General features: G+C 52.8%; 1 protein-coding gene and 1 long non-coding RNA gene across 2 annotated transcripts in view; one reads left to right on the forward strand and one right to left on the reverse strand.

Annotated features, from left to right (window-relative positions):
* Positions 1 to 231: 231 nt before the first annotated feature.
* LOC125643591 (small integral membrane protein 22) lies at positions 232 to 15056 on the reverse strand. The gene is made up of 5 exons (XM_075132814.1): positions 14996 to 15056; positions 11060 to 11947; positions 6393 to 6559; positions 3698 to 3786; positions 232 to 2837 (listed from the first exon to the last, which is right to left on the reverse strand). Exons 3-5 carry the CDS (start codon positions 6526 to 6528, stop codon positions 2790 to 2792), a joined length of 273 nt encoding a protein of 90 aa, XP_074988915.1. The 5' UTR covers positions 6529 to 6559; positions 11060 to 11947; positions 14996 to 15056; the 3' UTR covers positions 232 to 2789.
* Positions 9718 to 16350, forward strand: part of LOC142073342 (uncharacterized) — an 84033-nt gene continuing 77400 nt past the window's right edge. Inside the window, exon 1 of the long non-coding RNA XR_012670165.1 lies at positions 9718 to 9895. This is a non-coding gene — a long non-coding RNA (uncharacterized LOC142073342). The remainder of the gene's footprint in view (positions 9896 to 16350) is intronic.

Genomic DNA, 16350 nt, shown 5'->3' on the forward strand with positions numbered 1-16350 from the left:
TGGGCACTGAGCACTAGAACCCAGCCTGCTACCTTTCTAAGTGACCTTGGGAAGGCTGCTGGTGGGGGAAGTCAGCAGCCTTAACTGGTGGGGAAAGTTAAGGAGGAAGTTCTCAGCAGTGGCATTCTAGCTGGCACTAGAATCATGCACCAGTGACACAGTTGGGCTAGCAGGAGGGCCTAGAGCAGCGCTGTGAATTGGTCTTAGAATGATGATCACCAAGCAGAGGAATGTAAAGCAGTGACAGGTGTTTATTTGATGCATGTTGTGTGCATCTCAGAGTCAGCAGTTAGTCAAGCATTACCCATAGAACAGGGACAGACTGCCAGCCAAATGAATACCCCAGGGCCCATGCTATGTGTATACATATGTACCTGCTCACATACAGTATCCAAGAGGTTTAATGTACAAAAACGCCTGGCTAGCTGATCTCCATCATGTGCTTTTTATTTATAATCATGAGTCTCTCTTCCTGGATTCAGAGATGAAATTAGAAAGTTTTATGAACATACAAGTCAGTGGGAAACCCCAAAGGACGTTGTTTGGAATGTTAATTGAACTGACCCCAACACTCTCCCTTCAGGTTCCCTGAGCCACTAGCCCTGTGAACCCTATGAGCATAGAATAAACGGAGAGCTGGGTGGGAGAAGACAGTCACAAGCCCTGGAGCAGCTGACCAGCAGGAAGGGTGTGACACTCCCTCTGCTTGACTCTAATTAGCACACAAAGCACAGGGTTATAATGTACCAGTCAGTGGCCAGGGAGTGGAGCCAGTCAGCCAGAAGAGCTGCTGAAATCGATAAATGTTCCAACCAAAGGGACGCCTGTATTTCCAGCGTGCCCTGCTGCTAGCTGGGTCTGAGAGCAAACCTGCTGGGCAGAAGGGGGGGTCTGCTCCAGCTGCCACTGAAGTCAGTGGTCTCACTGACCACAGGATCGAGCCCACAAAGAGAAGAGGCCTTTCTTCTGTGTGTGTCGCTCACCTCTGAGCCAAAGTGAGTACGAAAGGGGCTGGGGAAGATGAAGCCATGTACCTTGTGGGCCTTCACTTTTAGACACACTCCCTAGGCAGAGTGTAATACTACTGCAATGCAGAGATTATGCCATATGGAATAAGGCTCTGCAGGGGTGTGCAGAGGCCAATGGGTGCGTACATACAGACTGTACTGTGATGAAGGAGAACATGTCCGGACTGAATAGAAGCACAGGTCCCTTTGAAGTCCCATGTGCTCTCTGAACACTTCTTATTTAGAGGGCTTCAAGGAGGAGTCAGAAGAGCAAGGCTGTCTGTGACTCTGGCTTCCCTTTGCAGTGCCAGGCAAGCTCCTGTCTAAACTTAGTCCAGTGGGTAAGTGAGGCCTGTTCCTGAATGCCATGCTCAGGATGTTCCTGAGCACCAGAGAGGGGTGGGAGTGGCAGAGGCCAGGCCCTGACAGGCACTTTGTTCAGAGCTGGAGTGCTCAAGCCCCCTCACTTTCCATGGCTTCCAAGCCATTGCCCGAGTTACTCTCTTATTTGCCTTGGCCTGCTGTGGGGAGTCAGTGTCTCAGACAGCAGAGAGGCTGACTTAACCCAGCCCTGAGGTACTCTTCCCAGAGGGAGACAGTGATGAGTTCTAACCCTTCCCCTAGCTGCTGAACAAAGTGGTGTCTCAGGGAGCTGGACAGGGTCATTGGCTAATGGGTTGTGCTTGCTGGCTCCGTAGGACTCAGCAGAAGGCTACTGACCGTGCATTACATCCACTGAGTTCTGTGTAAAACCAGCTACGCAGGAAAGAAATGACTCTTTGGGCTTTCTTGAGCCCCCTGATCTAGAGCCCAGTGCCCCTGGCTGGGGCCTGGCCTCGCCGTTACAGACACAGACACCGGGCTCTCCGAGCATCAGGCCTGCACCAGCACTACCCTAGTTCAGTGGTTCTGCAGAGCTCTGTCTTCCTTCTCCTGAATCAATGGAGACAGCAGCGTGTCAGTACACAAGACGTGCTTCCTCCCCGAGCCTGTTCTCCTTCAGCTGGTTCTATGGACGGTTCTCTTGCCTATCAGGGACTGTGCAGGTAGCAATTTAACTCCTTGGCTGCTGCCAAAAGGACCCAAGAGCCTGTGTGAACGGGGGCTCTATAGGAAAGTGCTGCTAAGACATTCGCCTCCTCTGTGTTCAGCTAAGCCAGGATGGGCTTTCTGGGGAGCTGTTCCTTCCCATATGGTCAGTTCTGGTCTGGGGCATGTTCCTTTCCAGACTCTGGAAGTGTCAGATGATGGGTGCCAGCAAGGGATGTTTTCAGGCACCTGGAAGAGTCCCTGGAGGCACTGTTTTAATTAGTGACTACACACACACGAGCTGCCTTTCAGGACCGGCCCAATGGCCTATCTAGTTGCAATCCCTGATGCCAGTAGTGACCTTGGAAGGTATAAACTCCCTGTTATGTACAGTACTCTACCACAAGGAGGTAGACTTCCTCCGCTGACCCTAGGCTGATGAGCAACTTCTGCCCTGTAGTTTGAGGACCAGTGGCTCTAATTGTACAATGTGAGATTGCTGTAGATGCTATCCTTATTCAGCATCGTAGGAGTTCCTTTTAATCTTTATCCTTTGTGCACAGAGAAGGAAGAACAAGTGCTGGAGCCAGTGCAGTGCAGTGCTGTGAGGCCAGGGCCCCACCAGGCCAGCACTCAATATTAACACAAACAGTCCGATCTGCAGTTGATTGCTGTGTAGCGGAAAGAAGCAAGCAAAGAAGAGTCTTTTTCCCATTGGCGCCAGAATCTGTCTGTCCAAGGGAGGAGGCAGGGCTATGGCTCCATGGCCTTGTTATCAATGCCCACTTTCTTTCTGGGGACCTAATTGTGGTTTAAAAAAAAAAAAGTGAAAAGGAAGAACATGTCTACGTTCTAGTTACCACGTGATGGGAGCAGGGTTCATCTCCCAGCCTCTGCCCACACTACAGTTTGAATCCAGTTTAGCTTGGTTGGGCCTAGAAACTATGATCAGGGACAGGGATTTCTTGTCTGAGAACCATTTGATGGGAGGTGGTGTCTGTTCAGTCCTTTATGGCCCCCCATCACCATATTGTGTCTGCACATCTCCTAGTCCTTAATGCATTACAGCTCCCCTGCAGGGTTGGGAAGTATCTCCATTTTGCAGGTGGGGAACTGAGGCACACAGCAACTAAGCGACTTGTCCAGAAATGGAACTTGCATCCCAGATCAACCCCTTAAACATAAGGCCACCCACCCTTCTGTCCACACAGCACTGTGAAAAGCGCAGGTCACGGAAAGAAATTCCTTCCCACCCCAGTCAGAGAAAGCTGCAGGAACCACCCCAGCAACTGCCGTGGTTAGACAGCTTTCCCCCAGCCAAAAGGTGAAGAACCCCCAGGTGCCCCTTTACCACCCAAGTCCACCACGTAGCACAGATGGGACAGGGCCAGGTGACATGCCGAGGCTGTAGCGTGACTCAGTCCTGTCTGTGCCTCAAGACTGAGCTGTGCTTTAACCTTGGGGGGGGCCTGCTCCTCCCCAGCCTGGCTGGGGTTTGCTGGGGGGAAGGCTAATTGAATATGCAACATTTCCAATCCAGGAGAGCCGAGCCCTGCCTCTCTGCCATAAGCAGTGGGACAGCTGGCTGCCTGAGTCCAGTGCCAGAACGCCAGGCACAGGAGCGGACTCCGCGAGAGACAAACTTTTTTTTTTTTTTTTACCTTCTTGTGTGATCCCCGGGAGTCACAGTCGCAGCAGCAGCAGCAGCAGCAATGGATCAGAGCCAGGAGAACCATCAACAGCACAGTACCTGGGGGAGAATCAAGCAATCATGTCCACTTAAGGTCCCTTCCCATGCTGTTAGCACATCTGTCAGGGCACCAGCAGTGACTGCACCTTCTAGAGAGTCAGTCGGACCTGTGTCTCATAGCCTCTCTCCAAGCCTCTGGCAGGATCAAATGTACGTGCCCATTTCAGGTGCCTTTCTGGGACTGGTGCAATACTCTGAGCAGCAGCACGAATGCCTCCTCCTTACCTTGTCACCTCACTGACACTTGCATGCTCCCTAGTGCTGCTGAGTCACCCAGCTGGCAGCATGCCCTGTGCACAGCAGCTGCTGAATTGTGAGCCCTAAGCATAGTTAAAGCCACTGCGCATTGCTAGAAACAGGAGATGTGGAATCTTTGGACTCTAGATCACTAACCAAGGCAGTCGTCATCTCCAGGGTTCCTCAACCCCCCGCAGTAAGTGATGGAGGACCAGGAAAACAGCCATTGGCAGAGAGGGCCAGGCGTGAATCCAACATCTCCGGGAGCCAGGTACAGCCTGGCCTACACACACAGCTACACCAGTTTAGTTAAGCTCCTGTGTGGACACTCTTATTGGGGTTCAAGAGATGGCTTGTTTCGGTTTACCTTAAACCAGTTCCTAACTGATGTAAACTAACGTGAACTAAACCCGGTTTAAACCAGATTAAGAGTGTCCATCCGGCCTTTTACACCTCTTTAATTAAACCAGTTTAAACTGGCACCTAAAAGTTGAAACTGCTGATATAAACAAGTGCTGTGAGGTTAGGCCCTCAGGCCATAATTCCCACCCATTCCTCCCAGAGCAGACCTTTGGGGAGCCCTTTGCAAACCCATGATCTGCTCTGGTGCTGGCTGAATGCAGCTCCCTGCATACCTCTCTCTCACCTCTCCCCCAGGTTTGTGTCGACCTGTTTCAGGGTTTTGATCACTGAGACCCCAGGTCTTGATTGTGTTTGCCTGGGTTCCACGTCCTTCAAACTCATTCATCTGTCCATCTGCACAATGCACAGCCTGCATGATTGAAGGTGTGGGTGCACGGCATGCACTGGGTTCCCCGGCTCTGCTAATGACATCTGTCATGGCTTTCAGGTGAATCTCATGGGCCGTATTTCCAAGCATTATTCCTCAGAGGGGAACAGCATAAGGAAATGATGCCTGGAGATTTAACTCATTCTTAATAACAGCACTGTCCCTCTGTGAGCCCTGCCCCACAGCCTTGTCCTCTGTGTTACCATGCTAGCAACAGCCATAAGCAGGATAATCCCCAGCACGGTTTCTCTGGCCATACTCACAGGCCTTTTAGTTTTGCTGAGAATCATGCAATAAACCATCCCTGTGATAGCTTCACACCATGGCGCTATGAGGTGGGGGAGGGGGAATTTCTGTCTACACTGGACAGAGAAAAAACCAGGAGGAGTAAGTTTAAACACAGCTGTGGCCAGCCAAGTGATGAGCTGGAGCATCTCCCTCCTGTCACTCCTCCCCTTTCTAGCCCTGAATGGTTCATCAGCACCTAGGAGTAACGCAGGTGTCAGCAGAGGGTACGTACTTGTACGCATTGCTATACGGTCACACACGTGCTGAGGCTTTGGCATCATGTTGGTCCTCTCGGGGCTAAAATACAGCTTGGACTTGGGATCAACACTTGTTCTAACTTCTAACACTGTTCCTCAATGATGCTACGCAGATGGACTTGCCTGAACTGTAGTCTGCTGGCTGCTATCTTGGCCAACATACCAGGGACTGAACTGGAGATCTGCAGCACTAAACGTACAAGCTGCTGCACCTTGAGTTAAAGGTTCCTAACTGTGCTGTAACAGACTCACTTCCTCTGCTGACTGGGGACCTGTGACAAACACTCACCGGGGGTTACAGCAGCACAGTTTGGCCAGTGTTTTAAAAACTGGTTCCCTTCTATCTACTCCCCAGCACAGACCATGTTTTAAATCAGTCTGGTGGCCGGATCTCCAGACACAGCGCTTCCTTTGGTGGAGGTAGGAACTTTTTAATGTCATAGGCAGATGACGACCCAAGGGCTGGAAGCTAAAGTGAGACAAATTCAGACTAGAAATAAGGTGCAGATTTTTAACCGTAAGGGTGATGAGCCACTGGGCCAACTTACCTAGGGATGTGGTGGATTCTCCATCATGTAAGTCTTTAAATGAACAGTGCAGGTCTTTCTAACAGATCTCCCTAGCTCAAACAGAAGTAGAGGTCTCTGGCTGTGATCTACAGGAGATCAAATTGGATGATCTGATGGTTCCCTCTGACCTTCAAGTGGATGGATTGTCTTACTGTTTGTACAGGGGTAGCACCTACGGGCCCCTAGTCCAGTTGGGCTAGAAGCTGCACACATTACAGACCATCTTTGCCCCCAAAGACTTTGGAATTTGCTGGAGGCGCCCACTGCAGTAGTTCCAGATGCTTGTGCCCAGCGTCTCTAGACGAGTTTAGAACAGCCCTACAGACCCTGCACAGATAAGCATTGGATGGTGTGGCTGGGTTTGCAGCACACCCACATGTATCTCATCTGCCCTGTCTGGGAATAGAGAGCAGCCCCAGGCCGTGGGCTGCTAATCCTATGCCCGTTGCTTGGCCCCACACTTACCAATGAAGATGAAGAAGATGGCGAAGGCAGCAATGTCCCAGTCTGACTGGAACATCTGTTTGGTAGCGAGTCTGCTCAGGACGTCATTGATCTGGTTGCTGAACTCCTCTCCCAAGTTTTGCCTTTCAGATCCCATTTTTGGTTTCTTTCAGAGTTTCCCCTGTGGTCTGATCGACAAAGGGAGAGAGGGTGGATTGGTGCCACTAATAACCTTTTCACCCCAACTGAATGGCCTCCCCGTCCCCAGATGCTGGAATATCATTGAGAGACACGATCACCTTGTCCCTAGCTCTGGCTGCACTGGGCTTTACCTATATTGGCTGCTGGTTCCCTTTGATACAGGGGGCCATAGGTGCTGCATACAAGATGACTGCTGCAGTTCGGGTTTGCTTCCCCATCCCACAGGCCACTGATCCTACTGCTCCAGGGCGGGAAGGGGCTAGTGTGTTCTGCTTGTGGAGTTCCAGCCCCTGGAGTGGGGAGGCGGGACTAACCAGGGTGAAGTGGTGCTGGGTGGGCACAGAGGGTTAACAAGTAACAGATCACAGCAGGAGCTGTGGAATGTCTGAGGCCTTGGCCACACAAGGAAGTTGCACCATAACCTGCCTAGAAGCAGACTGTCATGCTGGTGTGACACCCCTCCCCACAGAAGACACTCCTGTTGCAGTTTAACAATATCTAGCCATCCCTTTATCATACGTGGGTTAGAAAGTCCCAGGAGGAGTCAGGAGAGCTGGGTTCTAGTCCCAGCTCTGCTATGAACTTACTGTGTGACCTTACACAAGTCACTTGTCTTTTTGTGCCTCGGTTTCCCCATCTGTAAACCAGCTTGCTCTGAAAGACACTCAGATGCCGCAGTGACAGACATGTTCTAAGAACCTGCACAGAACAGCCTGTAGAAACCTCAGCACTGTTTACCAAATGCCTGCTGGTTCCCTCCAGCCAGCCAGAGCTGGGAGCACAACACAACATTTCAAACAATGCCAGTCAGGCCAGTTAAAGATGCAGGAGCAGCTCTGTGAAAGCAAACAAACTCTTCTAACTTCGCAAGGCCTGAGTAAAGCTGAGCCCAGCCAGAGCTCACAGGATAGTGGCTCCTTTGGCGGTGCGTAGGCTAAGGAGCCTGGAAGGAATTTCTCACACACACTCCGTTATAATGTTTGCAGCAGCATGGGAGCAGTGTGCTAGAGACCCAGGCAGCCTGCAGCATGAGAAACAAAGATGCAGTCATTCATATTTCCCAATCTGAACCAAAAAGCTGGCTATTTTGCATCCTGGAAGCTGCCCCATTGCTAAACGGAAATACTATTGATTCCACAGCGCTGGGCTGATCCGCTGCAGTACCTGTGTTCTCACTCTAAGGGGGTGTGGAAGTGTGAGGGATAGAAACAAGGAATCCTTCTCTGCTCTGCCAATGTCATGCAGGCAAAGCCATGTGGTGCAGTTTGGGAAACCTGCCCGGATTTCTTAGGGATATGCCCAGCGAGTCTCAAACAAGCCCCTGTAGTTCCCAAGGCTGCAGCCTGACACCAGAGCTGCATTCTCTCTAGTGGGAGGCATGACCTGCTAGAAACACTCAAACCAAATAGCAAACCACCCTTTGTGGGCCAGGCCAGTCCCTGTTCCGTTTAGTTACTGACCTACAATGTACTGCGGGGAAAGAAACCATTTTCACACTGATTCCAACTCGTGAAAGTCTGCTGCTCTGTCCTTTATCAGGGATCTGTCCTGAGCCAGAGGGGGAATCCAGAGATAACAAAGCTTAAAGGGGTATGGTGCCCGCTGGAAACTATCGATAGTAAAGGGGAAGTCTGGAGAGCAGAAGAACAGCGCTGGGCTAGTGATTAAACACTGAACTGAGGCTCTGCCACAGCCTCCCTGTGTGACCTTGGGCAAGTCCTAGATCGGTCTGTGCCTTAGTTTTCCCACTTGTAAAAAGAGGTCAATGCTGACCTATCGCCCACGGATGATTCGAGGTGTTCAGATACTAGGGTGATGTGGGTGTGTATATAGATACGTGCAAATATGTAGTTACTGTGAATGTTTCCTCTTACGTTGGTTTGTCAGACACTGTGTTAAAGCCATGCGCTTTAAGTGCATGGACGTGGCTGAGGAAAATGGCAGCTCTCCCATCCCAGGGCAATGCCTTAAGGTAGCAGAATGTAATGACGGGAGTAGGAGGGTTAGTTCCTAGTTTGCCTATGGCAGCAAAGCCCGTGCAGCCTGGCTCTCTGCTTCCAATTCAGACTGAACCCCCTGCTGAATGTAGGGACAGGACCTGACTGCGGACTTTCCTCCAAACCAGCAGCAGTGGCCAATTTCCCACAGCTCCTGGGAGCTGCTGGCCAGGGGCTCTCCACGCCTAGCCCTTTCTCTTGCAAAACTAATCTCGATTGAAAACAGGCTCACAGGTTTTGGCACCCCTCGTCCAGGCTTGTCATGTTGATTAATTGGAGAGGGCAGAGGTACTAATCTAGGATTCCATAGCGTGCCTCAATCCACAGCAGAGCACCACCTATAACGGAGGGAGGGTGCCACAAAGACTTCCCAGGATAGTCAGCATCACTCAGTGGGGGAATATGGCCGCCATCAGGATCACTGTTATTTCTGCCCTTTGTATCTCTTCCTTTCCCCTTTCTCTCCCTCTCCCCCTGCCCTGTCTTTGTGTCTGTCCCCCTCTGCACTCCTCTTCTAGCCATAACATCCAATTCCCCCTGAGCTCCCCTCCCACTCCTTCCCCTTTTCCAGCTGCTACAATGATCAGCAGTGAATTAGCAAATGTTGACATGTAAAGTGTCGTCATTACGCTCTAGAGCAAACGCCATACATGCTGATGACAAAAACACACTCCTGCTGTAGGTGAAACTGAGACATTGCTTCAGGCTGCTTGCAGACTCAGGAAGACAGCACTGCATCAGTTCACCGCTGCCTCATTGTCTGCACGGTGAATGTTACAACCAGGGGGGCTAGAATATTTTTTATACATCTATAAATGGGCGCTGAATCTGGACTATGCCCTGCTGCCCCATGAACATGTCAGAGAGGCCAGCTCTGGCCTGTGTGTTTGAAGTCACTGCCCTAGTCACTTTCAGATGGTAATGAGTGCTAAGAGGCACCAGAAATAAACCTAGCACAAAGTGCATTCCAGATCACGTGCAGCTGCTGAAAGCCAGAGGCCCTACATGTCGGTGACAAATACATACGTCTGTGCCAAGTGAAACTGCTTCTGGCATTGCCCAGCTGCTGTGAGGCTCAAAGTACAAGCAGAGTGTGGTTCTGTCCTCCCTGCTGAAAGCTTGCAGGGTAGCACTTGCTTCCCCTTCTAGCATGGTTGCATGGTGCTGCCGTGAGAGAGAGCCAGAGCTCCACTCCAGAGGAGGCTGCATTTCAGCACAGGGGAAGTGAATGCTCTTTCTGTATGCTGATGAGCCTGGGGGAGCTGCACGAGCCCTCTGTTAGGAAGCCCAGCCTTTGGTTCCATGAAAGATAATCTCAGCTTGCAGGTACAAATAATTCAGTCTCTAGCCCTTTTTCCTTGGAAAGATCCTTGAAAACATGGCTGACTGTGATGGCAGAAAGGAAACAGTCGCTGGGTTCTGCTTCCGCAGCCAGCAGCTGAGCAGAGAGGAGTGGGGGAATCTAAAGATCCCCCATATACGCACACAGTTTGGGGTGGTCCCCGCCCCGAACCATTTCACCGGCCCTCCCCTCAGCCCAGCCCTGTCTGCAGCAGGGGGTGGAGGGCAGCAATCAGGTTTGCAGGCAGGGGGTAGTTGGTTCTCAGGCCCAGCCAAAGACCCCCGGCCAGCCCTGCTTAGCAGCATTTCCAGCAGTTTTCCCCCCAGCTCCCAGCGCTTGGACCATGAGACAGCTGTTTCGTGCGGCTGGGAGGGAGGGGGGAGGAGAGGGAATGCGGCACACTCAGGGGAGGAAGCAGGGCTGGGGCCGGGATTTGGGGAAGGGGTCCAATGAGGCAGGGAGGGGGTGGAGTTGGGGTGGGGACTTTGGGGAAGGGGTTGGAATAGGGGCAGGGAAGGGGTGGAGTTGGGGTGGGGGGGTGCGCAAGCAAATACCCCCCCCTTGGAGTGTCCTCTTTTTTGAATGTTCAAATATGGTAACGCTACTCCTGACCCAAAGGCCTATGGCAGCAGAAGCTCCTTGGAACAGTGAGATCCTGCCCGGGGTTCCTAATTCCCCAGGGACAGAGCACCGTACAGCTATGGAGCACCCCGCAATCCCACCACACTCTGAGGCCCTGGCTACTGCAACCCCCCTGGCACTTCCTCCCCACTGGGCCCTGCAGTGGCTCCCACCCTGGAAGAGGTTCCCTCATTTCCTTTTCTTTGCAGCGTCAGGATTTCCCTTTAGCAGCCCCAGCCCTCTCAGCGGCCGCCCTCAGACCAGTCTTCACCCTATCCCTGGGCTCACCTTCGCGGCCTCTTGGCTGGCCCTGACCCTTAATTCCTGATGATCTGTTACCCCAGAGCTGGCTGCAGCAGCTGGCTCCTGGTGAGCAGAGAGCTCCCAGAATGAGGAAGTAACTTCAGTTCCCCAAACTCGCCTCTGAGACAGACCCAGAACTGTAGCCCTAGCTGAGCAGCATGACCCCCCGGGGCAAATACCTCCCCACCCCCCCGAAGGGGCAGCTTCCTGAAAGGAGTGTTTACCTTGGGACCCTTTCCGAGTGCTTCTTCCAGCCGATCTCCCCTCTGCAGTAAGCTGCGCTCCCTGGCCTCCACTTCCTGGTTCCTTCTGGTGCCTGCTGCACAAGGATGTTGATTGGCATCCACCTGAGTCCAAGGAGCGGCAGACACACCTCCAGTGTCCTCCCCGTTTGGGGAAGGAAAGGCTTGCGGGGGAGGGGATAGCGTAGGCTGCTTGTTTTGCTTTGTCCTGGCAGCATCCACCTGCTGAGGGCTGCTGTTGGCAGAGCTCTCATGGAGATCCCGTTGGCCCAGGGCTTCAGAAACCCTTATGCCATGGTGCTGGGAGCAGTGGCTTGTGGGTTGTTTGAAAACACCAGGCTCTGTTCTGTCAGACTGGGGCAGTACCGGACGTGTAGCTTCCCATCCGTTGTAGATTGCCCTGCTTCAGCTGAGCTAAAGTCCTCGTGTGACCAACCGTTACAGCCGATGCTTGTAGGGTGCATGTGACAGCTGGTGTCTGAGGACAAAAGGTGATGTATGGGCACTGCAGGCTCACAGAGCTCCAATCAATGGCTTCTCGCATTAGTGTCCCATGGCCCCAGCCAGGCAAAGGGGGGAAAATTTCCTGAGATTGTTCCACTGCTGAAGCAGCGTTGCAGAAGTGGGACGTTGTGGCCCAGGGTTAAGGAGGCTGCAGGATGGAGGCCTCCCACAGCTAGGCTGGCTCACAGAAAACTCATAACGCCACTTATTTCTCAGTCACTCTCTTCCCTTGCCCTGGAGCACAGCACCCAGCCCGGGACATCTGAAATGCTGCTTGCAGAGCGTGCTGTAGGCACCAGCCCACCACAGGGGTGAAGGTGAGAGGCCAGCGACAGAGAGCCCTGAGAGACACCAACAGAGAGGAACCTGGGAGAGGAGAAGAGACAAAAGGAGAGGCTAGAAGAGAAGCCAGGGAGGGAGAGGCAACCAAACTAAAGGGAGGGAACAATCAACAGGCTGCAGAGCGAGCGAGGGAGATGTGGGACAGAGTCTGGGCCCCAGGCCCCACCCTGAAGAGGTCCCTGTGGACCTTGGGGAGCAGTCTGAGTGGGGTGGAGAGAGCGGAAGCCAGACTGGAGGGTCTCAGAGGGACGTAAAACAGGAAGGAAGGAAAACAGCTTGCGTGGGAGCTGCACCTTGGCTCTCCTCTTACTAGACAGGAAGGAAAGGGAGCCACAGAGCTGACCCCCCTCGTCATCCTGGGCACAGGAGGAAGGAAGCAGTGATGCAAAGCCAGGATGGAGCAATGACTGGCTCTTACACATCCCCTGCCCCCCTTAACACAAACTGCCCCACTGAGCATCTCTCTGCCCCTCCCCCTGGGTGCTCCTGATGCCCTGACTCGCAGGCTCCCTGGAGGCCTGCACAGGTCGTGGTTCCCCAAGAGAACAGCTGATGAGACTGGAGAGGCGCTGGAGCCGAGTGGACCTGGCCCACAGTCAAATAGATGCTGGGCAGGCCGAGGCAGCTGATGGGTGTGGGCTGAGCTTTGGGGATGCGGCAGAGAGCTAATCAAACGAGGCACATGGAAGCGCAGGGCGTCCATCACTCCAGGCAACCAGGCTGCTTCTTCAGGGTTTATGGGTTTAGCAGCATAACTTCCAGCCAGAAGGGGTTGTCCTGAGTCTCCAGCGGACTCAGTTGAATAACGAAAACACAGATTAACCCAGAGATGCAACTAAACAGTTGGTTTCTCCGTGCTGCTGCTTGCAGGGGCGTGTTATTTGTGGGTGGCAAGGTGGCCACGAGGCAGTTGAGAAAATGTTTCTGAATTGCCTACATTTCACTGCGTTTTAAAATTCTTCCAGGAAAAAAAAATCATCCCAGAAATATGTTGCTCTATTTGTCACCTAAAGTAGGGTGCTGGGTGGGCCAGTGGTTAGGTCATAGGAAACCAATGGTCAATTCCTGCTTTGCCACAGACTCTGAAACAGGGTGACCTTGGCCAAGTCCCTCGGTTGCTCTGTGCCTCAGTTTCCCCCTCTGTACAATGGGAATAACAGCAGTGTCCTACCGCACAGTGGTGGTGTGAGGATAAATACATTAAAAATCATGACTGATGCTATGGTCATGGCCAGATCCGTACAAGATCCCACAAGAAGCAGAGCCCCTCACATATGTTAATGAGTTGATTCTCAAATCCTTGTGAGGGAGCTTCCTATTAACCCCTCCCTCTTTTGCAAAAACTGAGGCACAGCGCAGGTAAGGGAGCTAGCTGAGGTGGAGCTGGGAACTGAAGCCAGGCAGCTAAGGAGGTGCAATGCCAGTGGCTGGAGAGGATTTGAAAGCTGTTGTAAAGGAAGCACATTTGGCAACAGGCGGACTGTGGGGAGGTGACTGATGGTGCAGTCCCCGTGGGCACCTAAGGCCAGCCTGCAGGGGAGATTACATTAACTTTGCTGGCAACAGGAAATTCTTCTCCGTTCTCAATTGCCCAGTCATTGCTGCACGGATCTGAGGATTAATCCTGCCAAATTGGAAAGCAGGTGCACACGGCAGTGAAGTCCAGTGTGACGGGGATGGTGTGACGACCCATTTTCACAGGGCTGATGGGCACATGGCTCAGCCCTACTCCTGCCCCAGACAGCTCAAGGGAGCTCAGATGACCCTGCAGACATGAGGCCAGAAGGCAGGCCGTGAGGAAATGGAATTGGCTGCAGTGGGGCAGGCAGCCTCGGGAAGTCATTTCTCAGGTACACTGGCTGCTGGGGAGATCAGCTAAGCAGCTGTATGGATGTCACGCTGGCTGGAAAAAGCTAAATGAGATTATTACTGTATCATAGGCTTCCCGGTGCGAGAGAAAATGAATGAGAGAAGCAACAGATGGAAAGGAAATGGCCTGGAGTGGGAGGAGAGAGGCAAAGCCTTGATGACGAGGACAGCATGGCCAGGGATTTTTATAAGGATTTTTGAATGCAAAGAGCAAAGTGAATTCTGATGTGTAACAAAGGTACAGTTAGCCTGTGGAACTCACTGTCACAGGATCTCAGTGAGACCAAGAGATTAGCAGGATTCAGAAAAGGATTGGATGTTTCTGTGGATATCCAGAGTAAACTGAACATAAAGGAGTTCTGGACAGGATACAAACCCTCCAGTTTCAGGGCATGAGCCACACTCTAGAAATTAGGGATCAGGAGGGAACTTTCCGTGGGATAGGGTGATCCCATAGCTGCTACCGCAGGGTTTATTGCACGTTCCCCTGAATCATCTGGTGATGGCCACAGCAGAGCCAGGATACTGGGCTAGATAGAATCATAGAATATCTGGGTTGGAAGGGACCTCAGGAGGTCATCTAGTCCAACCCCCTGCTCAAAGCAGGGCCAATCACCAATTTTTTCCCCAGATCCCTAAATGGCTCCCTCAAGGATTGAACTCACAACCCTGGGTTTAGCAGGCCAATGCTCAAACCACTGAGCTATCCCTCCCCCCAGGTCTACTCCCATCTGGCAGGTCCTGTGTTCTCATAACAAACAGGCAGTACAGATGGTATGTCCTTGCATCCAGCTGCTAATTAACCACACATAGACCCATGCCCTTCCTAATGCGTACACAGAAATTAGCTCCTGAACTACAGAGATTGGGGCTCCGCCCTCTTGCGGGCCGCGCTTTATACACAGAGGTTTATTAGAAGCACTGCTTAGCAGCCTCCTCATGACAGCACCCCATCTGCCAGCTGGGACGCCAGCAGGGTGAGCGTCCCCACAGTAGCGCCCTCCCAGTGCAGACCAGATGGGATGCTAGCTCCTGAACATTCATGCTGACCATGAGAATGCTTTGTGTGCTGCCGGTGCAAGCACTCCCAGGTATCCTCAGTTTAGCTAAGCTGTTGGGATGTGTCCGTGATGTCTCAGGGACTGGTAGGTAAGTGATCTGCCTTGGCACCCAGCTCAAAGAAACCCTGTTCTAATTGCTCACCTTGTAACTGCACTAAGGTGTCCTGGTGGCCTGGCTCCCTCCGGCGCGGTAGTAAAGGGGAGAGATGTAACCCTGCAGCTGTGCAGAGCTGTCTGACGTTCTCCATAACAAGTGGGATCCCAGAGCTTGGTCTCCAGCAGATGGCCCCATTGCACCACACTTATCAACCCTGGCGAGCTGGGCGGTGTGCACAGCACTGTATGCGTGCTCTGCTCTGGCTAAATGGCTTTGCCATCGCGCTTTGGAAGGCGCCCCGTCAGTGTTGCCCTGCCACCTTCCCCCTCTCATCTCACCTCGCCCCTGTTGGCAGGCCCTAATTCCTCCTTCCTTGCCCTTCTTCCGAGCCGGAACCATGTCCCCTTCTTGCTGTGTTCATCTTGGCTGTGGCGCGCTGAGCCTGTGTGGGATGGCGAAGCTTGTGGCCAGCTGGGGCTAGGGCAGGCCCGTGGGACACGTGGATCTAGCACCTGTGAAGCATGCTGAGTCCCATGGTACGTTTGGAGAGTCAGTGTGTCCCAGGGGACACAGCCCTCAGCTGGGCCTCAGGAAACTTGGCTCCTGGCTCTGCTGCACCCTCAGGCAAGTGCCTTCCCCACTGGGTCCCTGTTTTCCCTTCGCTCGCTAAACAGACAAAAGGGGGAAGCTCTCCACGGCAGGGACTGGCTCTTGCTATGTGTGTGTTCAGCCCCAGCACGCAGGGGCCCTGCTCTTGATTGAGGCCTGCTACGTATCGCTGTGATTTAACAAAGTCTACCTGGAGCAGGGCCTGTGTGTGAGTCTGATACTTGGGACTGTGCGTGTCGGGGCACAACCCAGCTGGGGGGACTCGAATTGACTGTGTGGAGCATCAGCAGCAGGGTTCGAATGCGGTTAGCAACCAAAGCAGCTGACGGTCTTTACCTCCGAACAGAGGGCTAGCCTGGCGCCAGGCCGTATCCCTGTAACCAGTTTAACACGTTGATTTCCACTCTGGCCACTCTAATTCCACTCTAATCTGCTTGGCGTAACCAGTTCAGCTGGTCGTGCTCCAGCTCAGTTCATGGTGCAATAGGGCATCCCACAATGCACTGCTGCTAGCGGTGCTCTGGACTCTATCTCATGTTGGGGCACTATGGGAGAGCTGCTCAGATTTCCCCACAATGCACTGATACAAGCCTGGTTAGACCGCACAGGAGGTGGGGAGAAACGAAGTCTAGTCTATATAACAGGGATGGGCACCTTTAAGGTAGCAGAGGGCCACAAGTTCATTAAAACCCACTGGTGGGCCAGGAGGTGTGATGTAGGGGTGTGACGGGGGAGGGGAGAGTGTCAGGTTCTGCCCTCCGGTGGGCAGAAGGCACTGCTGGATCGCCAGC

The sequence above is a fragment of the Caretta caretta genome, chromosome 10 (genome assembly GCF_965140235.1).
Source record: "Caretta caretta isolate rCarCar2 chromosome 10, rCarCar1.hap1, whole genome shotgun sequence".
NCBI classification, from domain to species: Eukaryota; Metazoa; Chordata; order Testudines; family Cheloniidae; genus Caretta; species Caretta caretta.